The sequence below is a fragment of the Phyllopteryx taeniolatus genome, chromosome 17 (genome assembly GCF_024500385.1).
Source record: "Phyllopteryx taeniolatus isolate TA_2022b chromosome 17, UOR_Ptae_1.2, whole genome shotgun sequence".
Lineage (NCBI taxonomy): Eukaryota > Metazoa > Chordata > Actinopteri > Syngnathiformes > Syngnathidae > Phyllopteryx > Phyllopteryx taeniolatus.
The window spans coordinates 6,953,810-6,981,495 of record NC_084518.1 but is presented as its reverse complement, the minus strand read 5'-3'; the positions used below and the strand labels follow the sequence as shown (position 1 = coordinate 6,981,495).

At 42.9% G+C, this 27,686-nt stretch overlaps 1 protein-coding gene across 6 annotated transcripts in view; it reads left to right on the top strand.

Moving 5' to 3' along the window:
• Positions 1-3,171: 3,171 nt before the first annotated feature.
• robo4 (roundabout, axon guidance receptor, homolog 4 (Drosophila)) overlaps positions 3,172-27,686 on the top strand; it is a 61,070-nt gene continuing 36,555 nt past the window's right edge. For 2 of the 6 annotated variants that reach the window (XM_061752214.1, XM_061752213.1), the window contains exons 1-2: positions 3,175-3,534; positions 20,515-20,841. In XM_061752214.1, the coding sequence (XP_061608198.1) occupies positions 3,339-3,534; positions 20,515-20,841 (523 nt within the window). In that variant the 5' untranslated portion in view covers positions 3,175-3,338. Of the gene's footprint in view, positions 3,535-7,345; positions 7,476-20,514; positions 20,842-27,686 lie in introns of those variants that run through there. The other 4 variants (XM_061752217.1, XM_061752215.1, XM_061752216.1 and 1 more) reach the window with 4 other exon arrangements.

The window sequence follows — 27,686 nt, the reverse complement described above, 5'->3', positions numbered from 1 at the left end:
TGTTACTAGCAATTATTTCTAAAAATGATCTATAATTTGTTATTCAGAAAAAGGTTGATGTTTTTCTTTAATTTAAGATCAATTTTCTAATGCAAAATTAGAATATCAATATTATTTTTCTTTTTAGGCTGATTAGAATAATTTTTCATGAATATATTTTTTTACTTTCTTAGAAATCCTTTTATACAGTGTACAGAAAACCTTTCTAGTTAACTTCCAAAGCGTGTGAAACATGAGCGTGCACTATAAAGTTTAAACGTCCCCTTAAACGTCCCCTTCCATCAGTTTTTTATTATTTAATCTTCAATGTCCTTTTATCAGGTTTGGATGATCATTTTTGTTGGAAATGCCCAGAATGTTCTTATTCAAGCTATTTTCGTTGGTCTTTTCCGCCCGGCACTTGAGACTGTCAGATTTTTCATTATCATGCAACATATTAAATGAGCTTTGCTCTGATTGGATGGCTTAACTTCCCCAATTATATATGGAAAAACAGCTTGGCTCTGATTAGTCAATATCACGGTGTCTGCATAGTGTATGAATGGAAACATTGAAAATCTTTTGCTCCATGGGCCTCAATACCAACATAATCAAATACCAAACAAAACAATATCCGCACAATCACATCCATAATGCCAGAAAGTATTTATACAATATTAATGCCATGAAATTAATTGATTTGCTATTTTCAGCTAATACTATGCTGGCTTACATTATCACATCTACAGTGTAATATTGCTCACCATAGTAATTTTGCAACCCAGATGCAGCTAAACATACCTTTACCAGTGTTCACTGTATCAAGCTGTACACAAAAATGTGTTTGGTGGTGATGTTACCCTAAAAAAAGGAAAAAACTTACCGATGGCAAGTTGAAGCCTGTGACCAAATAACTGAAGTTTTACCATTCATTTAATCTCACTGCCTTCACAACATTGGTACAGTTATCCTTGGTTATGTATATTACTCTTCCCATGGCTCGAGTGCTGCCTTTAGTCCCTGGGCAATTAATTCACCAGTGTGGTCATCAGGGGAATATGATTTTTGCAGGTATTTGCTACACAACTTCCACTCATCATTGATGAATTGTGAGACTTGTGAATGCATTATAAGAGTCCATCGTGCTACTCAACCACAAGTCCGCCGTGGTAGCATAATGTTTGACGTCACGGAACTCTTTTTCCGCTTGCCGTGCAATTTGGCCACTTCAACTTCGCTAAAATGCTGTTGTTGTTGCTTATGTTTTAACCAAGCATACAAAGCCACTTATCGCCACTGTTAGGAAAAGCACCATATGTCCCTGCGCAGAATACAGATATATACACTGCACCCGACCCCTATGGTCCCTCCCACAGGTGGTGATCCCATGGGAAGAGGGACCCATGTTACCCTTTCGGGCTGTGCCCTGCCGGCCCTCATGGGTGCAGGCCCGGCCACCAGGTGCTCGCCTTCGAGCCCCACCTCCAGGCCTGCCTCCAGAGGGCGGCCCCGGTGACCCGCGTCCGGGCAAGGGAAAACATTTTCCTAAATTGTTTGTCATCATAGGGGTTTTTGGAGCTGTGCTTTGTCTGGTCCCTCACCTAGGACCTGTTTGCCATGGGTGACCCTGCCAGGGGCATAAAGCCCCAGCCAACTTAGCTCCTAGGATCATTGGGACACACAAACCCCTCCACCACGATAAGGTGATAGCTGAAGGAGGTGATGTTGTCTCTCATTATCTAAAAAATTATCTAGTATGTTCAATAAGTTTTAAACATGACAAAGACCTACAGTAATATGCACTACAGCAATTATCCATTACGTCTGATGCACATCCCCCAAGAAGGAATTAGTCACACCAGACTGGAGTTTGCTAGTTCTCCCCATGCCTGCGTGGGTTTTCTCCGGGTACTCCGGTTTCCTTCCACACCCAAAAACATGCATGGTAGGTTGATTGTAGACTCTAAATTGCCCGTAGGTGTGAATGTGAGTGCAATTGGGTGTTTGTTTAAATGTGCCCTGCAATTGGCAGGCGACCAGTTCAGGCTGTACCCTGCCTTTCGCCCGAAGATAGCTGGGATAGGCTCCAGCACGCCCGTGACCCTAGTGAGGATACGTGGTACAAAAAATGGATGGATGATAAATTATCATCAATTGTTGGCTGGATGTCTGAAAAATAAAAAATAATTGATCCGATCAACAATTTAAAATTGTGGAAGCCCTGAATCACCCGTACCCTTTTCATAACTGCCATTTGCTTCTTTCTTTTTTTTTTTTTTTAAAGAAAATTAAGCCAAGAGCTGGCATACATACAGTATAATCTTTGTACCCTCATGGACCCCAAGCAAATGAGCCAAAGGTGTTCGAAATTAAACCCCACCATTCTTATATGGTTGAATTAGTCACTTTTGTTTGTCTCTAACATACTGTACAAGTGTCATACTGTGTGGACTGGCAGCTACAAATTAGCTTGGCAAGTTGACTGGTTGGAGGTCGGCTTCTTGTGTGGGATGGGTTTTATTATTCATTCATCTTCTGTCGGATGTGGGAGGAAACCGGAGTATGCGGAGAAAACCCACTCAGTCACAGGGAGAACATGCAGACTGCACACAGGCGGGGCCGGAATTTGAAACCCGGTCTTCAGAACTGTGAAGCAGACATGCTAATCAGTCGACCACTGTGCCGGGTGTTATAATTGCTATGTAAAAATATTGTGGTGAAAGCTGTTTTCCTCCATATACTGTAGTACTTGTCTGACAAAAGACAAAACATAATTTGTATCATTCTGTGTAAGAATCAAGGATGTTTAAAATATTTGTAGCATGTACTGGGTATTATGATGAGTTAACACAGACCTATTTGATCCATTAGAAAATGTTTTTTCAATGAAATACAATCGTCTCTGTCTTACCCCTCTTTTTTAACCGAGTTTCACTCCTCCTCCCCCAGCCTCAGATTTATCCCATGCAGATTGAATGGCAGATATGTGTGACAAGACAGTCCCCTTTTCCTCTGCATTTGCTCAGCATGAGGTTGAAGTCTTGGGTTTTGTGTGTGTGTCTGTAGGTTGGTGGTCGGGGGGGGGTTGTAGGGTGGGGGGGAATATTTCTTATCCCTCCTCTTTTCCATCTCCCTAGGAAAAAGGACCCAATGAGGAGGATGAATGGGACCAAAGAGAAGCTAAATTAAAGAGGGCGGGATAAAGGTTTCACGTACATGTTTTGGGATTATCATGTTAAACGTATGTGGGTTGGAATATTATAGTGTTTGTAATTCACTCTGCATGGGTGTCATAGTAGAACCAATCCAGATTTTGGGACTTGCACCCAGGAAGTGAAGGCAGGACTTTTGGACTCACCATGAAGGTCAGTGCATGGCTACTCTATGCGTCATGGCTGTACTCCTGGGCTGAGTTCACTCAGCGGTGCAAATGCCAAGATCTCTGTCCAACAGAACTGGAGGTTAAGAAGTCAAAGACTCGAGTAAAGGTGCATTTTCGCAATCCTCTTGGACACAAGCACACACCTCTCAGGAGCAGACCACACCACAGAAAAGGTGAGCTCTTAAAAATCTTCACATTTTGCTGATGCCGTTGTTATAGGCCGTTGTTATAGTCAGTCAGAAATCGAATAATAAAGCAATAAACAGGTTCCTTCATTGTTTATAGGACTCTCACAGAATTTGAGAGGATTTGGAGCAACTCCTAAAGATTAGTTGACTAAGCTAATTGTTTTTCATTTAATGGCAGAAAACAGGGTTCATTGTAATGTGAATTGCAAATATGAACATTTATTTTCATATCCATCCATTTTCCATACTGCTTTATCCTCACGAGGGTCGCGGGCGTGCTGGAGCCTATCCCTGCTATCTTCGGGTGAGAGGCGGGCTACACCCTGAACTGGTTGCCAGCCAATCGCAGATTTATTTTCATATTTGAAATAAATTAGAATGAGAACATGAACATTAAATTATGGATTTCAATGTATAATTCAGGAAAACTGATGTGAAACTGTCAGATTTCAGTAGCTTTATAAGCAATACTGTGCAAAAGTCATAGGCCACCATTGGATTTGTTGTTTTAGCAATGCCATAAAAATCAAATATAACTATGTAGAAGGCCACTCACTAAGTAGAGCAAAGTCCTTCACAAAGTCTGAACTATTAATACAAGTGAAAATAATTCAAAGAGCTTTTTATTTGAGTTTGTTGGTCCATTGGTTTATTAGTTAGCAGGCTACTTCCTGGTGAATCGATGATGAAGAACAGATAAGAACAGTATTAATATGATTCTGGGGTTTGGACATTTCTATTGGTACCCTACTGACTCACATGGAAAACAAAAAGAAAAAAAAGAATTCACCCTCATCCAGATCATCACCAAAGTGAACTAACTTGATATATAATTGGTTGTTCAGATGTAATTGGTTCTTTCTGAATGCACTATTCCTCTACAAAGTTTTGTGGACATTGGTTCTACATTCATTTTTGTAAACCTTCAGTGTCCCATTAGTTAATGTTTGACAAGTCATGTTGACTATTGTGAAAAACAAAACTAGTGGTGACCTAAGACTTTTGCATAGCACTGGGAATGGACTAATTTCTCTGTGTGCTCTTGCTTTGTTTTTAAAATGCACTTCAGAGTAGTTACTAACATCTCACTCTAAAGTCTCTTTATCACATCCCTTACTGGGGCTGACGAATTTGCTCTTTTGCTTCTCCATCCCCATCCCCATTCTTATGCTTATTCTGACCTTTAATCTGAGTGAGTGAGTGAGGTTCCTTCCTTGAGACCTGCCTTAGTCCCATGGATTGTAATTGAGTTGCAACAAAAGGTTTGGAGAGAATGAAGGTCTCATCCTTCATCCTCTCCAAACCTTCGGTTGCAGTCTGAAAGATGGCTGGCTGATCAAGCCCAAGTTGTTGGCTCAATGTAAACATCAATCACTTGCTCCAAGGTCTTTTTGGGGCTCACAAGAAACAGTTCACGAAACAACTGTTTCTTTATAACTACCTTTAGAATGAGCTTCTGGTAGTACACCTATTTCTGGATTATCATTATTTTCTGTGAAACAAAGTTAATTTGCAATGGAGGTACTGTCCACTCCCTCACAAATGGGAACTAGCCAGCCAGCCATCTTCTGCCACTTATCCTCACTCGGGTCGCGGGCGTGCTGGAGTCTATCCCAGCTAACTGCGGGCAGGAGGCGCGGTACAACCTTGTTGCTAGCCAATTTCATTTACTTTTTTATTACTTCTACTGTGGGTTTTATTACTTCTACTGTGGGTGGCACGGTGGACGACTGGTTAGCACATCTGCCTCACAGTTCTGAGGACCCCGGTTCAAATCCGGCCTCGCCTGTGTGGAGTTTGAATGTTCTCCCCGTGCCTGTGTGGTTTTTTTCTGTTTACCACAGTTTCCTGCCACATCCCCAAAACATGCATGTTAGTTGAAGATTCTAAATTGTCCGTAGGTATGAATGTGAGTGTGAATGGTTGTTTGTTTATACAGTATGTGCCCTGCGATTGGTTGGCGACCAGTTCAGGGTGTACCCCGCCTCTCGTCCAAAGATAGCTGGGATAGGCTCCAGCATGGATGGATTGCTATTAGCGCAAAGTTCCAAAGACAGCATCTGTGATGAAATGAGCCTGGGTAACTTGCGTGAAGGCACCATTAATGCTGAACGATACATACAGGTTTTGGAGAAACATATGCTGCCATCCAAGCAACATCTTTTTCAGTGACATCCCTGTTTATTTCAACAAGACAATGCCAAGCCACATTCTGCACGTGTTACAACTGTGTGGCCTCATAGTAAAAGAGTAGACTGGCCTGCCTTCAGTCCATACCTGTCTCACATTGAAAATCCATCCATCCATCCATTATCTGAGTCGCTTCTCCTCACTATGGTCGCGGGCGTGCTGGAGCCTATCCCAGCTATCATCGGGCAGGAGGCGGGGCACACCCTGAACTGGTTGCCAGCCAATCGCAGGGCACATACAAACAAACAACCATTCGCACTCACATTCATACCTACTGGCAATTTAGAGTCTCCAATTAATGCATGTTTTTGGGATGTGGGAGGAAACCGAAGTGGCCGGAGAAAACCCACGCAGGCACGGGGAGAACATGCAAACTCCACACGGGCGGCGCCGGGGATTGAACCCCGGTCCTCAGAACTGTGAGGCTGACGCTCTAACCAGTCGGCTACCGTGCCGCCGCATTGAAAATGTGTGGCGCATTATGAAGCGTAAAATACGACAACGGAGACCCCGGACTGTTGAACAGCTGAAGCTGTATATCAAGTAAGAAAGGGAAATAATTCCACCGACAAAGCTTCACCAATTAGTGTCCTCAGTTCCCAAATGTTTATTGATTGTTGTTAAAAGAAAAGGTGATGTAACACTTTGGTAAACATGACCCTGTCCCAGCTTTTATGGAACGTGTTGCAGCCATAAAATATTTGCTAAAAACTATAAAGTTTATCAGTTTGAACATTAAATATCTTGTCTGAGTGGTGTATTCCATTAAATGTAGGTTGAACATGATTTGCAAATCATTGTATTCTGTTTTTATTTATGTTTAACACAACGTTCCAACTTCATTGGAATTGGGGTTGTATTTGCACATACTCCGACAGCCATTCCATCTTAAAAGAACAGTCTTTCTTTTGTACTTTGGTTTGAGGATATGTCACTGCCTGTTCGTTTTGCCATTATTATTGAGGGTAAAAATAAGCAGCGTGTCAAGCTCGTCTTTGCTTTACGTTGACCAGCTTTGCTACCTAAAACACCGGTGGCAGGGGGCGCATAAGGACGCTGTCATTGTCAACAACGTTGACAGGCTGCGTAAGTCTAGCAGGCCAGACCTGTCTCCTATTGAAAATGTGTGGTGCAGTATGAAGCACAAAATACGACAGCGGAGACCACAGTGTTGAGCAAAATTTGTACATCAAGCAAGATCGGGAAAGAATTCCACCTACAAAGCTTCAACAAGCTCCACGGTGGACGATTGGTTAGAGCGTCAGCCTCACAGTTCTGAGGACCCAGGTTCAATCCCCGGCCCCGCCTGTGTGGAGTTTGGTGATGGAAAACAGTGGTATACAGTACTTGCACCTGTCCCAGCTTTTTTGAACATGTTGCAGGGCATCAAGTTCAAAATGAGTGAATATTTGAAAAATAAAATAAAAACAATAGTTTATCAGTTTTAAACTTAAATATCTATCTTAATATAGTTTGAAAAGGGTTTGCAAATCAATGTCTGTTCTTATTTACATATTATACACAAAGTCCCAACTTCATTTGAGTCAGGGGTTTTATTCATTTTTGGGGGCTTTTATTTTGAAATTGGCCCTCACAGCACATTGGAGGTGTGTTTCCATAATGCAGAGTGTAATTTTGACAATCTTTGTGGAGACTCGTTTGACTTGACCTGACCGCAGTAATGTTCAGAGGTGATTTCTGTCTGCTCAATGTGATAATTGCACTTCTTTTGCCAGGTAAGTTACTTACTTTGTATGTACTGTATATACCTGTACAATATATTTTTTGCAACACTTGTATTCATGGGGTTAAAGCCTAAGGACCTTTTAATATGGGGACTTAACATATGAACAGTATGTTCACGCTAACAACCAATATTTACCTTTCATGAAATGTGTTTTAAATTGACTGAACAATGTCATAACTGACAATGTTTCATCAGTGTGCATGTGTTTGTGTGTATGTACACTGGGTGGAGATTGACTGGACCTGGGGAATTTGGAAGTCCACCCTTAAGTTAAAATGGCTAAAATCTTCTCAACAGAAATTTTAGGAATTTTCTTAGGTGTTTTGAATAATATATATGTATAATGACACGCTGATGAAGTATTTTTAACTTTCTAGGTGGAACTAATGTAACAATGTGGTTAAGTAGGGTATTGTCTGCTGTTTGAGGGATTTCCGTTTCTCATGAATGATGGACCCACTGAAGGAGAGCAGCCCTTTAGTTGGTTGTGTAGTAATAACTTTTTTGTCAATGTGAAGTTTGCAAAAGGCTCAACAAAGTCCGTAGTAAATATACACCTCAAGTTTGTACTTTCTTTCATTGTGAGTATGCTTTTGATGCGGGAGTTCCCTGGTTCTTTTGTTGTTCCTGAGTGCCTTGAGCTTCCTCTCCTATCAGGAAGCTGATCAGTCTCTCTGTTTCCTTGAATGTGGTCATCCAACTCTGGAGGAAGTTCAAACAATGGCATTCATGTTCTACACCCTGGAAATTTTTTATAGTTTTTGTAGCAGGACAGAAACTTGTTTGCTGCGGGTGTTATAATACTGTAACTGTTCAATGAACCCAGAAATAATGACTAAAGCTCTCATTTGGCTTTGGTTCGAAGAGATTTGCATCATAGGGCGTGAGGTCCACAAAGTCATTCCTGTAAATATCTCCCATGACTAACTTTCGGCATGCCGCACACCAAGTCACATGACCTAACGCCACTGAGCAGTGTGCGTCGTTCTGCAACTAGTTTTCATGAGTGGCTGACCTTCGGAAACTAGCTTTGATTCGAAATTTGAATTGCAGGTAAAAGGCATCGCAATCTCGCAGATGTGATGACCTATCAAAAATGCGATGTCGTATCACATGAGCTTTCCCAACTAAAATATGTTTACGGGTGAAGGTGAGATTCAGTGCATATATTGGAACAGTATCAACACTGAACTTCTTACACCATCAGCCAAATGTGATGCGGCTTATTTTAATTTTTTTATTCCTGGATCCTTCTCACTATTGGCAGGGATTAATTGATTGTAGTAGTAGTAGATAATGTAGGAACACTGTGGTAGTGACAAGAAGGAACATTTTCTCAACTTTACTGAAAACATACATTCGTAATGATTAGCGAGGAAGTTACGATTGGGCATGTGCTTTACTTCACCCTCAGAGTTCTGTGGAAGGTTTGATATAACCTGCTTGGTGGTTTGCTGGCTGGCAAGTTTCAGGTTGCTGTTCCTCCTGCTTCTCCTGCTGGAAACACATCATGCCATTGAGTTTGCTGTGTTCTCAAAATATTTTAGTTTTGGTTCACATAACTTGCTCGCTGACTTTTAATCACTTACTCAAGCATTGTCTTGGCTCCTTGTATTTGCTGTCCCACCTGGCATTGCACTTCAAAGCTCCACTTGTTTTCCTGCCAACAATATTTGACTAATACATTTTTATTCATCTTTATAAATCTAATGAGAATCATTTACGTCTCCATCACGATTCCTCTCTGGTGTATTGACACCTGGCACATTTGGTTCGCTTTAACCAGAGTTTGTTTCCCCCTTGCTCCATACCTTTAGTGCAGGTGTGAAAACACACAACCGAATTCTGTTGCACACCAAACAACTGCTCCAAACCTAATATTTTAGGTGGTCTCGGTCTACTTCCAAACGGACTCGGTGTAGTTCGTTTGTAGTGTGAATACGAACTTGTCTTGATCCGACTCAACAAGTCAGTATCCCATAGCTTATAACGATAGTTCATGTTGTACGTCATTCCTGATCTGCCATTCTCTGCTTAGCAACGCTATCCTTGCACGTTGTGGTTCAGAGCGATATGTGCTCCTTCGGTCTGCGGCACACACTTGCAGACGCCGTTCCAGAATGAGTTATAGAAAGTCACGAAACTTGCGTTGAATGAGCTGCTCTTTGTGATGTTAGTGATGCTGCCTGTTATATTAACTAGAGGCTTAAAGGAAACCCCGACTATAATGACAAATGTGTCTAAATACCACTGACCTCTACTTTTGAAATTCAGTGTTACATATTTAAAAATTATTCTTTTAAGTTATAAAAAAACATTTTCGTCTACAGCTTAATTTGATACACGGTGGCCGCCATGTTTTTGCGAGCACAATGCATTCTGGGATTGAAGACGGTTGAAAGTTGCCGTTTGCCGCTGTCTATTGCTGCCCTCTCATATGTTAGTTTACTTATTTAATGACAGCCGTTTTTCAGAAATTGGGAAAGCCGGGTGCCAGCCATTTTTGTAAATTTTTACTCATTTTTTGAAGGCCTAGAGAAAAGCTATAGAAACATCGAACCTACCAAAAGAAAGAGTTAACCCTCTTCTTTCATTAGGAAAAAAGTACTGTACATTTCTACCTTTTACCCTTCTTTAGTAAAAAGCAGTTAAATATGGGTAAGTTTCTTGAAAATACCTGTTTCCAAAAAGAAAAGAAAAAAACAGAGAAAAAGAGCTTTTTGTGAAACAATGCATTTCAAGCATAACTTTTATTTTGATGCTATTTTTTTTGCTTTTATGATAGCTCAACTATCTAAACAATGCTTTCCTACTATATAGCATCCATCCATCCATTTTCTGAGCCGCTTCTCCTCATTAGGGTCGCGGGCGTGCTGGAGCCTATCCCAGCTGTCATCGGGCAGGAGGCGGGGTACACTCTGAACTGGTTGCCAGCCAATCGCAGGGCACATAGAAACAAACAACCATTCGCACTCACATTCATGCCTACGGGCAATTTAGAGTCTCCAATTAATGCATGTTTTTGGGATGTGGGAGGAAACCGGAGTGCCCGGAGAAAACCCACGCAGACACGGGGAGAACATGCAAACTCCACACAGGCGGGGCCGGGGATTGAACCCGGGTCCTCAGAACTGTGAGGCTGACGCTCTAACCAGTCGGCCACCGTGCCGCCTGATTGCAAAATAACAGTTTATTTACAAGTATACACATGCATTTTCAAATTGATGATGCATGAACTTTGGAATATTTACGGCTGTGTGTGTGTGTGTGTGCGTGTATGCGTGTGTGTGTGTGTGTGTGTGTGTGTGTGTGTGTGTGTGTGTGCGCCCGCATGTGTGGGTGTGTGCAGTTTATTTTGAAGTATAACACATGCATTTTCAAATTGATGATGCATGAACTTTGAAATATCTACAGCTGTGTGTGTGCACGCAAATGAAACATATTATTGCTGCGGCGGCACAGTGACCGACTGGTTAGCACATCTACCTCACAGTTCTGAGGACCGGGGTTCAAATCCCGGCCCCCCCCTGTGTGGAGTTTGCATGTTCTCCCTGTGCCTGCGTGGGTTTTCTCCGGGCACTCCAGTTTCCTCCCACATCCCAAAAACATGCATGGTAGGTTGATTGAAGACTCTAAATTCCCCTAAGGTGTGAATGTGTGCGCGAATGGTTGCTTGTTTATATGTGCCCTGCGATTGGCTGCCGACCATTTCAGGGTGTAACCTGCCTCTCGCCTGGAGATGGCTGGGATAGGCTCCAGCACGCCTACGACCCTGGTGAGGATAAAGCGGTACGGAAAATGGATGGATGGATATTATAGCTGCAGTGTGAAGTGGAGAAAAATACTTTACTACAGGTGTTGGGGTGCGTATGCTGCTGGTTGCACCAACTGCAATTAAAAGAAATATGTACAATTACCACAACATACGTACGTTGTTGCTACAGTGCGATGATGAGGAAAGGCTAAAAAAAAAATCTACATTACACACATCACATTGTCTGAAAATTATATTTTTGTCCACTGCTGTCTATAAATAAAACTAAAACTAAAACTAAAAAAAAATCTATTCAATTCATCTAGCTATCGATGATCCACTCTTTTTCTCCAGGATGCATGATTTGTAAACATGTAGTATCATAGGACAAACTGTTGTGCTTTTTCATGAATGTTGCATGATAAAAATGGTAAAAGGGAGTAATCGTTCAGGCTATGGACGTTAGCTTTGAAGTTAGCAAGTTCTTACTTCTTCCGTGACTTTCTGATGGCTCAGGGGAGGACGCGCTGCTGCTCCCAAATAAGGATTCATCCGGAGCAGGCTCATTGTAATCCGAGTCCAAATGTCTGTTGGCAGTCCATTTTTCTGGGGAAGTGGACCGTGATATGGTTGCAATCTCACATGGGTCTTCGAACGATCGACGCGACCAGCGTTACATGCCGTTGGTTGTCGTAGCGTTATCCCTTTCTTTTTTGGGGAAAAGGATGACATTGTCATCCTTTTTGGCATTAGCAAAACTCTGTTTTAGATTAAGATGTCTCTATTTATCCATGTATTTTCACTCTAACTTGTCGATCACCGCACCTCTCTCTCAACCATCCTCTGATCGTGCTGACAAAGCTCTGGTCAAAGCCACTGCTGCCATCTACTGTCGATTTTGTCAGACTAATATCCTTTCCAAGCCTTTGATACATATTATGGAGCTGCGCCAAACTCTCTATTCCAATTAAAAAACAAAACAAAACACAGAAAACGTATTAATACGTCTTTGGCACAAAGATGGATTTGTGAAAATGTATTAATACGTCTTTGGCACCAAATTATTGAAATATTTAAATCTACACACTATTCTAAACAGTCATGCATGGCAAATAAGTAAAAACAAAAAAAAGGCTGCTGCACACCGAGCGACACAGCCATATCCCACTCATGCTAAAAATACATTTCCGGGTTTTAAGCGAGCGTAACCCGTCTGGTTTTGCCTACGCGTTGTTTTCTGGGTTACATAATTACAGTGACATTTCTAAGACGTCGACCGCACCGGGGCTCGATCCCATGCTACACTGTAATATAATGGATGTGGAGCGCAGTGACCATTGAGGTAAAAGCCCTGGGCCGCTAACACCGTGGCCAGCATTCTCTTTTAAGGATTAGAGAGTGAAATTTCTTACAACCATGCAGCCGAGCTGGCTCCCGTTACATGCCATGCCACCCCTCGCGATCAGTAGTATATACAGCATCAAATATTGTGTTTTACATCAATACTTAACTTTAATCATAATGTATTGTGTAATCTGCCTGTGGATGAAAAAGTGAAGATTGTGACGAAAATGTAACCAGATGGGTATGTTCAAATAAAGTCAGCGAGACTCCTTTAAAATACACACACTCTCGCTTTTATTTGTTATTTTGTTTAGTTATATTATTTTATTTTATTTTCAATGTTTTATCTTATTATGTTACTTAAATTGAAAGCGATCATATAAATCGGACATGTTATTACAGTCGAAGTTTCTTTTAACACAGAAACGACAGACAGTGCATTTTAAGGTACTCCATCCTTGATTATTGGTCCCCCAAACCCTGCTACACAGTTCCTTATAGAAGGTTCCGACCCTTGTAGGACCTCATAATAAACTCTTGACGCTCCAAATTGAATAAGACCGCAAATTTGCACAACAGAAATGCAACACACATTTCCGGGTCAGTACTTTGTCCTGCCCTCGTCATTTCTGTCCAGTGGGAGCAACGATCAACACACGTGTGGCTTTGTTTACAAATGATAGTTCGCTTGCAAAAAATACAATGCAAATGCGGACTGCACCAAATGTAAAAAAAAAAAAAAAAGTGTGTGTGTGTATGGCTATCCATCCATCCATTTTCTGAGCCGCTTCTCCTCACTAGGGTCGCCGGCGTGCTGGAGCCTATCCCAGCTGTCATCGGGCAGGAGGTAGGGTACACCCTGAACTGGTTGCCAGCCAATCGCAGGTGTATGTCTATACAACCCCAATTCCAATGAAGTTGAGACGTGTTCAACATAAATAAAAACAGAATACAATGATTTGCAAATCATGTTCAACCTATCTTTAATTGAATACACTACAAAGACAAGATGTCACGTACGTGGTTAGGGCGAAGGCGAGTAACGCAAGTCAAGAACATGGTGGACCCAATTGCAGGGAAGCAGGGAGGAAAGGCAGGAGTGCGGGAGTCTCAAAATAATAATATTTAATCTTCAAAAAGGGAAAACTGAACAAATTCCCACAACAGATACCAATCAAATCAAAGTAACAAAGAAACACTCGAATATCTAAAACTGGAAACAAACTATGACCTGTGAGTAAGACGTGGAATAGAAAGGGAAAATGACACCTGACAATGACATACCACAATGATAAAGACAACTGGCGACTATGACATGGCAAAGACATGTGACAACGACAATGAACCGACAAGAACTGAAAGAAACCAGGGAACTAAATACAAATTGACGAGACAACGAAGAACACCTGGACAAGACACGAGTGGCTGGAGAGAGCTGATTGGTCGGCACAAAGTAGACGAGAACAGGTGGACACAACAACCTAATGAGCACACGACAAACATGGAACACAGGAAAACATGGAACAAAACTAAACACAACCCAAACCAAAACACAGACCATGACACAAGATATTTAATGTTCACACTGATAACCTTGATTGTTTTTGGAAATAATCATTAACTTAGAATTTTATGGCTGCAACACGTTCCAAAAAAGCTGGGACAGGTGGCAAAAAAGACTGAGAAAGTTGAGGAATGCTCATCAAACACTTGTTTGTAACATCCCACAGGTGAACAGGCTAATTGGGAACAGGTGGGTGCCATAATTGGGTATAAAAGGAGCTTCCCTGAATTGCTCAGTAATTCGCAAGCAAAGATGGGGCGAGGTTCACCTCTTTGTGAACAAGTACGTGAGAAAATAGTCGAACAGTTTAAGGACAATGTTCCTCAACGTACAATTGCAAGGAATTTAGGGATTTCAACATTGACGGTTCATAATATCATCAAAAGGTTCAGAGAATCTTGAGAAATCAATGCACTATAGCCGCGAGGCCGAAAACCAACATTGAATGCCCGTGACCTTCGATCCCTCAGGCGGCACTGCATCAAAAACCGACATCAATCAGAATCAGAATCATCTTTATTTGCCAAGTATGTCCAAAAAACACACAAGGAATTTGTCTCCGGTAATTGGAGGCGCTCTAGTAGAGGGGAGCCTCCCTCCGGCTTCAGGTGGGGAGACGGGTCCTGACTTGTTTGTGCCTATGCACCAAACAGCAGTTCAGAGTACCCACCCTTTTTGGAGTCCTCGGCGGCGGTGCTGGAGAGCGCTCCCGCTGGGAACTCCACTGTTCTGCTGGGGGACTTCAATGCTCACGTGGGCAATGACAGTGAGACCTGGAGGGGCGTGATTGGGAGGAACGGGCCCCCCAATCAGAACCTGAGTGCTGTTCTGTTCTGCGACTTCTGTGCTCACCACGGATTGTCCATAATGAACACCATGTTCAAGCATAAGGGTGTCCACACATGCACTTGGCATCAGGACACCTTAGGTCGTAGTTCGATGATTGACTTTGTGGTCATGTCATTGGACTTGGACACGCCGGTGAAGAGAGGGGCAGAGCTGTCAACTTATCACCACCTGGTGGTGAGTTGGCTCCGATGGTGGGGGAAGATGCCAGTCTGACCTGGCAGGCCAATACGTATTGTGAGGGTCTGCTGGGAACATCTGGCACAATCCCCTGTGAGGAGGAGTTTCAACTCCCACCTCCGGCAGAACTTCACCCACATCTTAAGGGGGAGGCGGGGGACATTGAGTCCGAATGGACCATGTTCCGTGCCTCCATTGCTGAAGCGGCCGACCGGAGCTGTGGCCGTAAGGTAGTCGTTGCCTGTCATGGCGGCAATCCCCAAACCCATTGGTGGCCATCAGCGGTGAGGGATGCCGTCAAGCTGAAGGAGTCCTATCAGGCCTTTTTGGCCTGTGGGACTCCTGATGCAGCTGATTGGTACCGGCTGGCCAAGTGGAATGCAGCTTTGGTAGTTGCTGAGGCACAAACACGGACGTGGGAGGATTTCGGTGAGACCATGGAGAACGATGTCCGAACCGAGATGGGGCACTTCTGACCTCGACTTGGGACGTTGTAAGTCGGTGGGAAGAATACATCGAAAACTTCCTCAATTCCACCGACACGCCTTCCCATGAGGAAGCAGAGTCTGGGATCCTGGTTGACACGCCTCTGCAATATCGCGTGGACATCGGGGACAGTGCCTCTGGATTGGCAGACTGGGGTGGTGGTCCCCCTTTTTAAAAAGGGGGATCGGAGGGTGTGTTCCAACTACAGGGGGATCACACTCCTCAGCCTCCCTGGTACGGTCCATTCAGAGGTGCTGGAGAGGAGGGTCTGTCGGGAAGTCGAATCTCAGATTCAGGAAGAGCAGTGTGGTCTTCGTTCTGGCCGTGGAACAGTGGACCGGTTCTACACCCTTGGCAGGGTCCTCGAGGGTGTATGGGAGTTCGCCCAATCAGTCTACGTCTGTTTTGTGGAATTGGAGAAGGCGTTCGACCGTGTCCCTCGGGGAGTCCTGTGGGGGGTGCTTCAGGGTCCAAATGTCTGTTGCCAGGCCACGTTTCTGGGGAAGTGGACCGTGATATGGTTGCGATCTCATTCGGGTCTTCGAATGATCGACACAACCAGCGTTACACGCTGTTGGTTGTCGTAGCGGTATCCCTTTCTTTTTCGGGGAAAAGGATGACATTGTCATCCTTTTTGGCATTAGCAACACTCTGTTTTAGATTAAGCTGTCTCTATTTATCCATGTATTTTCGCTCTAACTTGTCGATCACCGCACCTCTCTCTCAACCTTCCTCTGATCGTGCTGACAAAACCCTTGTCAAAGCCACTGCTGCCATCTACTGTCGATTTTGACAGACTAATATCCTTTCTAAGCCTTTGATTCATATTGTGGAGCTGCGCCAAACTCTCTATTCCAATTAAAAAACAAAACAAAACACAGAAAACGTAATAATACGTCTTTGGCACAAAGATGGATTTGTGAAAATGTATTAATACGTCTTTAGCACCAAATTAAATTAAATATTTAAATCTACACAGTATTGTAAACACTCATCCATAGCAAATAAGTATATAAAAAAGAAAAAGGCTGCTGCACCACAAGCGACACGGCCATATCCATGAGCTGTCGTGCAGTGTGTGTGGTTTGGCAACTATTTTCATGAATGGCCGATCAGTCTGCAGCTTCCAGCCAATCTAAATGCGCACAAGCTTTCATTCATGCTAAAAATACATTTCCGGGTTTTAAGCGAGCGTAACCTGTCTGGTTTTGCCTATGCGTTGTTTTCTGGGTTACATAATTACAGTGACATTTCTAAGACGTCGACCACACCGTGGCTCGATCCCATGATACACTGTAATATAATGGATGTGGAGCGCAGTGACCATTGAGGTAAAAGCCCTGGGCCGCTAACACCGTGGCCAGCATTCTCTTTTAAGGATTAGAGAGTGAAATTTCTTACAACCATGCAGCCGAGCTGGCTCCCGTTACATGCCATGCCACCCCTCGCGATCAGTAGTATATACAGCATCAAATATTGTGTTTTACATCAATATTTAACTTTAATCAATGTATGTATTAATGTATTGTGTAATCTGCCTGTAGATGAAAAAGCAAAGCTTGTGAGGAAAATGTAACCAGCGGGGTATGTTCAAATAAAGTCAGTGAGACTCCTTTAAAATACACACACTCTCGCTTTTATTTGTTATTTTGTTTAGTTATATTATTTTATTTTATTTTCAATGTTTTATCTTATTATGTTACTTAAATCTTATTATGTTACTTAAATTGAAAGCGATCATATAAATCGGACATGTCATTACAGTCGGAGTTTAACAGAGAAACGACAGACGATGCATTTTACGGTACTCCATCCTTGATTATTGGTCCCCCAAACCCTGCTACACAGTTCCTTATAGAAGGTTCCTACCCTTGTATAGGACCTCATAATACACTCTTGACCCTCCAAATTGAATAAGACTGCAAATTTGCACAACAGAAATGCAACATACATTTCCGGGTCGGTACTTTGTCCTGCCCTCGTCATTTCTGTCCAGTGGGAGCAACGATCAACACACGTGTGGCTTTGTTTACAAATTATAGTTTGCTTGCAAAAAATACAATGCAAATGCGGACTGCACCAAATGTAAAAAAAAAAAAAAAAAAAAAGTGTGTACATGTGTCCATCCATCCATCCATTTTCTGAGCCGCTTCTCCTCACTAGGGTCGCGGGCGTGCTGGAGCCTATCCCAGCCGTCATCGGGCAGGAGGCAGGGTACACCCTGAACTGGTTGCCAGCCATTCGCACTCACAGTCATGCCTACGGGCAATTTAGAGTCTCCAATTCATGCATGTTTTTGGGATGTGGGAGGAAACCGGAGTGCCCGGAGAAAACCCACACAGGCACAGGGAGAACATGCAAACTCCACACAGGCGGGGCTGGGGATTGAACCCGGGTCCTCAGAACTGTGAGGCTGACGCTCTAACAAGTCGGCCACCGTGCCGCGTGTACATGTGTGTGTGTGTTTATATAACCCCAATTCCAATGAAGTTGGGACGCTGTGTTAAACATCAATAAAAACAGAATACAATGATTTGCAAATCATGTTCAACCTATATTGAATTGAATACACTACAAAGACAAGATATATAATGTTCACACTGATAAACTTGATTGTTTTTAGGAAATAATCATTAACTTAGAATTTTATGGCTGCAACACGTTCCAAAAAAGCTGGGACAGGTGGCAAAAAAGACTGAGAAAGTTGAGGAATGCTCATCAAACACCTGTTTTGAACATCCCACAGGTGAACAGGCTAATTGGGAATCGGTGGGTGCCATGATTGGGTATAAAAGGAGCGTGCCTGAATTGCTCAGTCATTCACAAGAAAAGATGGGACGAGGTTCACCTCTTAGTGAACAAGTGCGCGAGAAAATAGTCGAACAGTTTAAGGACAATGTTCCTCAATGTACATGTGCTGGGGAGGAGTGTCTGTCGGGAAGTCGAATCTCAGATTCAGGAGGAGCAGTGTGGTTTTCGTCCTGGACGTGGAACAGTGGACCGGCTCTACACCCTCGGCAGGGTCCTCGAGGGTGCATGGGAGTTCGCCGAACCAGTCTACATGTGTTTTGTGGACTTGGAGAAGGCGTTCGACCGTGTCCTGTGGGGGGTGCTTCGGGAGTATGGGGTGCCGATCCCCCTGATACGGGCTGTTCGGTCCCTGTACGACCAGTGTCAGAGTTTGTTCTGCATTGCCGGCAGTAAGTCGGACTCGTTTCCAGTAAGGGTTGGACTCCGCCAAGGCTGCCCTTTGTCACCGATTCTGTTCATAACTTTTATGGACAGAATTTCTAGGCGCAGCCGAGGCGTAGAAGGGGTCCGGTTTGGTGACCTCAGTATTGCATCTCTGCTTTTTGCAGATGATGTGGTTCTGTTGGCTTCATCTAGCCGTGATCTCCAACTCTCACTGGAGCGGTTCGCAGCAGAGTTTGAAGTGGGTGGGATGAGAATTAGCACCTCCAAATCTGAGACCCTGGTCCTCAGTCGTAAAAGGGTGGAGTGCCCTCTCCGGGTCGGGGATGAGATCCTTCCCCAAGTGGAGGAGTTTAGATATCTTGGGGTCTTGTTCACGAGTGAGGGAAGAATGGAATGGGAGATAGACTGGCTGATCAGTCTAGTGTCTACAGGACTTTGTATCGGTCCATTGTGGTGAAGAAGGAGCTAAGCCAAAAGGCCAATCTCTCAATTTACCGGTTGATCTATGTTCCTACCCTCACCTATGGTCACAAGCTGTGGGTCGTGACCGAAAGAACAAAATTCCGGATACAAGCGGCCGAAATCAGTTTCCTCCGCAGGGTGTCCGGGCTCTCCCTTAGAGATAGGGTGAGAAGCTTGGTCATCCGGGAGGAGCTCAGAGTAGACCCGTTGCTCCTCCGCATTGACAGGAGTCAGATGAGTCAGGCTCGGGCCTCTGATTAGGATTCCTCCTGGACGCCTCCCTGGTGAGGTGTTCCGGGCACGTCCCAGGACACGCTGGAGAGACTATGTCTCTCGGCTGGCCTGTGTACCCCTCGGGATCCCCTCGGAAGAGCTGGAGGAAGTGGCTGGGGAGAGGGAAGTCTGGGCTTCCCTGCTGAGGGTGCAGCCCCTGCGACCTGACCTCGGATAAGCGGAGGAAAATGGATAAATGGATGGACTTCATACACAAAGTAAAGCATTAAAGAAAGAGCAAAAGACATTTAAAAACAAAGTACAGAAAAGCAAAATACATCTTAAAAACATTTAAAAAAAAGACTAAAATAACTAAAAACGTACAGTGCATGCATTAGACCCTTCACTCTGTAGTGCAAATGTACAGTATTAATTACAGTGCAAATACAGCGAACCCCTGCTTATTCGCGGTTCGCTACTCACAAATTCACATATTCACATTTTTCCCCCCTGTGGAACCTCTGGAAGCTATTCGCTGCAGAACTCACCTCCAGTATGTGTGTGTTTTTTGTGGTCCTAAAATTCACCAAAGACCTGGATTATGGGAAAGTAGTAATTGTCTGGAGTTATGTTGAATTGGTACATCTTGACTGTTGTAAGATTGTATGTTGGAGAGGAGCTAAGGTTAGCCTGGGTTGTTAGTGGAGGTTACGGAGAGACTTCGCTGCATGTATGTAATTTTGCTCTGCCCGGTGGCTTGTGACTATACTGTACCTTATTTTTCAATGGAACTGTGTTTCATTAGTAATACTTTTTGTTTGGTCTCAATACATGCCCACATTATTTTCAATGCCAAAATTTAATGGCAGTGTTTTGGCTCCATATGTTCTCAACAATTGACAAAGGACATAATAATAAATATATTGTTAACAAAGGACAGACATTTTCGTACTTCCTCAAAAACAATTTGAAATGTTTTTACAGGTGCCAGAGTTTGTGCTAGAGATGTGCCACCCCGCATTGTACACCAACCCTCTGATGTGGTGGTGAAATTGGGTAAACCTGCCACATTCTCCTGTCGGGGGGATGGCAACCCAAAGCCTACCATTGAGTGGCTGCACAACGGCCAGCCGCTGGAGGTTACAAAGGGAAATGGCCAACTGCAGCCCATGGTTTTGTCAGATGATAGGCTCTTCTTCCTGAGTGTGAGTGGGAGTGGACGTGGCCAGTCGCATGAAGGTATCTACACATGCGTGGCCAGGAACAGTGCAGGAACAGCCATCAGCCATAATGCATCCTTGCACATTGCAGGTAAGACATTAACTGAGTTCTACTGAATAATTGATCAGTTGAAATTGCCTTTAAAACTTTAAAAAATCTGCTATTCATACAAACAACTGCTACCTATTATTATCCATCCATCCATTTTCTGAACAGCTTATCGTCACCAGGGTCGCGGGTGTGCTGGTAACTATCTCAGCTGACTTCGGGCGAGAGGCGGGGTACACCCTGAACTGGTCCCCAGCCAATCGCAGGACACGTACAGTATAGACAAACAACAATTCGCACTCACATTCACACGTATGGACAATTTGGAGTCTTCAATTAACCTACCATGCATGTTTTTGGTTTGCGGGAGGAAACTGGAATACCGAGAGAAAACGGGGCACGGGGAGAACATGCAAACTCCACACAGGGGAGAGCAGATTTGAACCCAGGTCCTCAGAACGTTCACCATGCCACCCTAGATGAATATCATATATTATATTTTTTTTGTTTTAGTGAATGTGAAGTCCTTAAGCCAAGCTGTTACCTCCTGGTCTGCTGAATGGAGGGTGGCTAATCCTCCTCTCAGTCTTTGGAAAGGTCATGCCTCAATGATGTGTTCCGTTGTCTGCTCCTCTGCACAAGCGCACAGTGGGCTTGGGCTACTGCCCCATCCTTGAATGCTGGCCAAGCATGGGCTTCGAAATAGATGGGAGTCAAGTAATGGCTGGGTTGAGAATATCGTAATGGAGTAGTATATGGTGGAAGCTTCAATATCTTGGAGCATCTTTTGGGTAGATCCTGTTCACCGGATGTGTGGAGGAGCAAATCGATAAGACGAGGATCCAAAGGAGTGGGTTGAGAGAATTGTCCTGGTTATGATTCTCATGGTTGTGTCGAACTGGATGTCCATGTGGTGTTTGGGATGACCTAGACCTAAAAGGGGCATAATATTCTGCTGAAGAGTCTACCACGGCCGATGCTGGTGGATGCGCTAAATTTCGGGCCAGCAAGCTTGCAGAGGCCGACCCGATCCCCACATGCTTCCCGCTCTCGTCTGATCTCGGAAGCTAAACAGGGTCGGTCCTGGTTAGTACTTGGATGGGAGACCGCTTAGGAATACCAGTGCTGGGGTTGGGCAGTGGGCCAATCACCTGCTCCCATAAAAAAAACTACAGATTACTGAAACCGCAATTGCGGCCTAATGTGCCTCATGACATTGAAAGCACTAACTAACTAACTAAGCTTGCAGAGCAGGGTGTTTGTGGACTTTTCTTTTACTCTTATATATGTACCTTGAAGGAAAGGTCCTGTTAAGGATCACTTCACATTTAATTTAAGCCTGCTCAGGGAGATGTTTATTTCTCTGAAAGGATTGTCATTGTTGATGGATTTGACTGGAGCCAGGTTTTACTGGGCTTGGTTTTAGGCACCAAGTTTTAGGCTCATTAATGATAACATTTAATTAAAGGTAACTTGAGGAAATTATTTCAGAAGCCTGTATCAAACTGGTACCACTTCGTATTAATCACAATCCAAGACATAGCTCCCTGTTTAAAAAAGATTGGTGACCCCTGCGCCAGATGTACTTGCATCCACTTTTAATTTAAAGGGTCACATAAGGGTGCAGCGAGAGTATCAATTTTGTGGCTTCAAAAGCAGCCCAACAATCTGACGAGCACACAAAACTTGAACTCCAGTGACTTGTGAGTGGAGACACCACATTGTGGAAATTATGACAGAAACCACTTTTATACCTGCACATCCCAAGAAACTTGTGCAAAGATTTTCTTGATCGGCTATGTGATAATCCAAAATAGCCTCCACTTTTGCAGCAATAGGACCCACCAGCCCATGTCCTGTTTTCCTAAATGTTGTTACATTACCTTTTTTTTCGATCGATTTTTTTCAATGAAAGGTCCAGTGTGTAGTGTTGAAACTGCGAGCAAGATTTGAATGTAGCCTCATTTCGCTAACCAACCACCCCCCTCCCCTCTGGCCGAATCTACGCGCAAGTTACCAGCTGGCTTTACCGTGGTCATCTTGTAGAAGCAACTTTGCCATTTTCATCACGTCTAGTTCACTGGTAAGTAAAAATAAACAGATGTCATATTGCATATAAGTGGCAAACTACTGTATCTCGTGCCATTATAGTTAGAAAGTTCTTAGCATGAATGTTATATTTTGTTAATTATTAGCCACATTCAGCAACAAGTAGCTTTGATAAAGGCTAGAAATAACAATACTCCACATTGTAGTACAGAGGCAATACCTTGTGAATTTATATTCTTTGTTTTTCAGAGTTCCCAAGGGACAGAGCACGGCTATTGGTGACCCAGGCCAACTACAACCCTTGGCCGAGTACATCTCTGGGAAGTACGCTATGTACTGTATAATAGTCACATGATTAATACTCATGCATTTACACACAAACATATTTTTAGAAACTGTAAATCACAGGTGAAAGCTAATTCATATCATATCATATTCATTAATTTTGTTGAGATGGGTATGAAGGATTTTTAAAAATAATTGTTTAAATGGCTTTTATCTGTGTACATTAGAAAGAGTAGATTCATCCATCCATCCATCCATTTTCTGAGCCGCTTCTCCTCACTAGGGTCGCGGGCGTGCTGGAGCCTATCCCAGCTGTCATCGGGCAGGAGGCGGGGTACACCCTGAACTGGTTGCCAGCCAATCGCAGGGCACATAGGAACAAACAACCATTCGCACTCACAGTCATGCCTACGGGCAATTTAGAGTCTCCAATTAATGCATGTTTTTTGGATGTGGGAGGAAACCGGAGTGCCCGGAGAAAACCCACGCAGGCACGGGGAGAACATGCAAACTCCACACAGGCGGGGCCGGGGATTAAACCCGGGTCCTCAGAACTGTGAGGCTGACGCTCTAACCAGTCGGCCACCGTGCCGCCCAGAGTAGATTCAATATTTGTAAAAATGGGAAGCGAATTTCAAAAACACAAAATCTAATCACCATAATGCGCAGACAGGCTGAGTGTAGAGTAATCACATATTATGATAAAGAAATTTGTGTGAAATGACCCCAGTCCCATGTTTTGACGTTCGCCATGAGACAGCTGGGGAAGCTCCTCTGACTCTTCAGCCACTGATCAACGGAGCGGTGTCTGCCATAACTGCAGACACATGACAAACCTCATGGACACCATCTTGGACAAGGGAGTTTTACGCCGAGCCAGACGAACGTGGAATGACATCCCGACAGCTGATGAACTTTATGACCCAGAGAAGCACATTTCATATTTTCAAAGCATTGCTCCAGTAGAAGTGTGCATGTCATATTACTTTATAAAGATTTGGAGATCCATTTGCACCTTATTTTTTAAATTTACTTCCAGGACTGCCTGCACATTTACCTCTACCATTTTGAAATTGTTCAACTGTTATAAATAAAGAACTGAAAATTAATGGTTCCTTCTTCACAATTGCCACACAGAAATCACAGTGTTACGTTTCATATCTCTTTCCAGTTCACAAACATCAGTGCCCTATATAATGCTTGTTCATGGATTGTAGATTTAAAAGAATAAATATAAAACTCATAAAAGTATTAAAACACATTTTATTTACAAGATATACACATGGTTCAATTACGTCAGTCTGTGAGGTTTGTCCGCTATTCCAGCATTTGCTCGTGTCACTCTAATCTTGATCGGGCAGTGTTCTTCAGAAAGAATCTTACATTTAGATAAATACTACTTTTTATTTATTTTTTTTACAGATTTTGACAAACGTACAAGAAATCAAAATTACTACAATTATACGTTACGTTATTGAGAAATTTAAAAAAAATGTATTTACTCAGTAATGTCATGAAGCATGGATGTTTGTAAATACATGATAAATATTTATTTTTTATTTTTTGAGTCAACCATAAGATTGAAGTAAAACTCTTTTCATCCTCTGCTGAGTTGAGTTTGCAACTCCTGAGTAGATCAACAGGCCTTTGCTGCTGTAATCTGCGGCAGGCCCCTGGTGACAGACAACCTGTAATTTCATTTTAATTTTATTGATTTATTCGTAAGGGACAAGAATAGAGAGAAATTGACAGTTGCAGAAGGAGCATGGGTTGTACTGTACCTTTTGCTCACCATGGTACACTGAATTTGTGAGATATATGGTAACAATTCCAGCTCTGCAGTGGATCTGAGAAAACAATGGAGACAAAGAAGTAAGTAGTGTGGTCATATTGATCAACAACAGTTATTCAAATAGCGCAAAGTGACAAAGCCACGAGTTGAGGTAAAGATCAAGTAATTAAAGGACAAACATCTATTTAAAAAATATGTCTGGTCAGTTACTGAGTTTGCTGGCTTGTTATTATAAAACATTAAACCACAGCAAACATTGGTATGTTTTTTTTATTTAAAAAATTGCTGTTGTCCATGCCCTGAACTCCGTCTTCTGACAAATCGTCATCTCGAAACAGAATGTCAGAAGCAGCTTTGGTGACATTTTCCTTTTTTTCTTTTTTTTTTTCCGACTCAATAAAGATTAATTTAGAATAGAAAGGACTCCAACACACAATCCTTTCTCCCTTTTTTTCAGTGATTATTTTAAAGGCTTCTGTTTGGAATATTAAATAATTTGATGAAATTTTAAAGAAAAATGTTTGAAAAATTATCTGATTATTCCACCCCCCCATTTTTTTGTACTCATCATAAGCATGTATTTTAGAGCAAAGGGTTATTTGTTTGCATAGTTAAACAAATGTATTCTTTATATCTCAATCCAATGGTGAAAGGGTTTAGTTTGAAAAACTTTTTTAATGAGAGACAGGACAAGAGTGTAGCAAGACTACTTGGACATGTCAGTTCACATGTAGGACAAATCGATATTAATGCACACTGCTGAGCGGTCAGAGAGACTCTCCGGTTACAATTGTTGAAACAGCGGGAGGCGGTGGTCTCAACTAACACTTTTTTCAAAGGTGAGCTTGATGGATCCTTGTATAACAAGAAAACAAAATGTAATCACAGAAGGAAAAAAATAATCTCGATATACCATGTATCAGGAAAAAAATACATGAGAACAAGCCCAAATGTATCTGACATTGAAAATATGCCATGCAGACGTCATCAATATAATAATATTCCGTTCATCGTACAAGTGCTTTTACGTTTTAGCTGTGAGTTGGACTTTGAAGTCAAAACAGTGTGGGACAAAATACATTCACCAGCTGTGCAGAAGCAAGCATGTTTGCAGCATTATGTGTGATGATAACAATAATTGTCCAAGATTTTGAACAATTCCTCTACAACAAAGTGAAGCATCGTTTGCAGCAATGTGACTTTCAGACATTGCCCAACTTAGCATTGTTCACTTTTTCTTTGTCTCATCATGAAGTTGACACACAACTATCACTAAAATAAGAGTGGGATGTGATTGGTGATCTTCATCATGAATATAAAGACCTTGTTGATTCATTCTCATAAACGTTGCATGCTGGTGTTTTTTGTTGTTGTTGCTATCGCTACACACTTGACCGGCTAGAGGGTTATTGTCACGCTAAACACCCCGCTGGCCCGTTGTTGTTTTGTTTTTCCAAAGCACCTTATTCCAAACACACACAGTTGCCTTTATGGAGCGGGACGAATCTCCTGTACTGCTCCATACTGATATTAGTGACGATTACTCACGGTACGTTCGGAAATTCACTAGAAGTGCGCTCACTACACTCTGAAACGTTCAGAAACTCAGAGCGTTGTTGAAGTGTGCCATTCGGTTATTCATAGCGCCGTTCTGACTGAGGCGGCTGAACAGCTAGATGTTTACAGGCAGAACAGACACATTCAATATGGCGGACCCACTGACGTGTCCGTGCCAATGGTCGACACGATCGTTTGTAAATTCATGGAAAATGGAGCCCCTCTCGCTCTCTCGGGCTGTGTGGGCCCCCGGCTGACTTGGGGCTTATGGTAGGGTGTCAGGGCCTTCTGCCTTGGACGGGCCCACCTTCTGTGCCCTGTTGTGGTCGCTGCGTGATGGTCGGTTTTGTCCTGGGAATGACATCATCCCGTCTGGAGTTGAAAGACCTCATCTGCCACGAAGACGTACAGCTGGGGTCCTCGTTGGTCAGCTCGAGGTAGTGGCAGGTCAGCAGGCAGCTGGAAGGTGCCACAGCGCATCGCTTGATCAATGCTGAGTTGGCTCGAATACCACCATCACTGGGTCTTCTATAGCTCCCAACATCTACCACTCTGAAACATTTCTCAGCATCCACAACTACTAAGAGAACCAATGAGTATGTTCCCTTGTAATTAAAGAACTGGGAACCTGAACCACAGCTGAGAGGAAAATCCACCTCTCCTCAAACCTCTCTGCAATGGACCTCCACTCTTCTGATGGCACAGCCATGAAGTCATCCATGAGGCAGTCCTAAATCGCTGTTGCCACATCAGGAGCAATCTTGGGTATGATGGAGACCACAACACTGAAACTGTTTGGAATGGATCTGAAGGAGTCACCTGTGGCAAAGTATCTGTAATACATAACACATTAAATTTACCGGACTTGTATTGAAGATGCTCTAGTCGTCTACATATAGAAAACAAAATATAATCATGATAATGATACTAATCTTAATGATGAATAGATAAATACAGCAAACAAATAGTGTTGTGAGGAGTTGTACTGTTTTATATATATGGCTATATACAGTGGGTACGGAAAGTATTCAGACCCCCTTAAATTTTTCACTCTTTGTTATGTTACAGCCATTTGCTAAAATCATATAAGTTATTTTTTTCCCCTCATTAATGTAATGTTTGGCTGTTAGGTCAAGCGGAATGGAGGATCTGTATACCATTCATGCTGAACAGTTTTACTGTGTCACAGGGGAGTTTTTAAGAT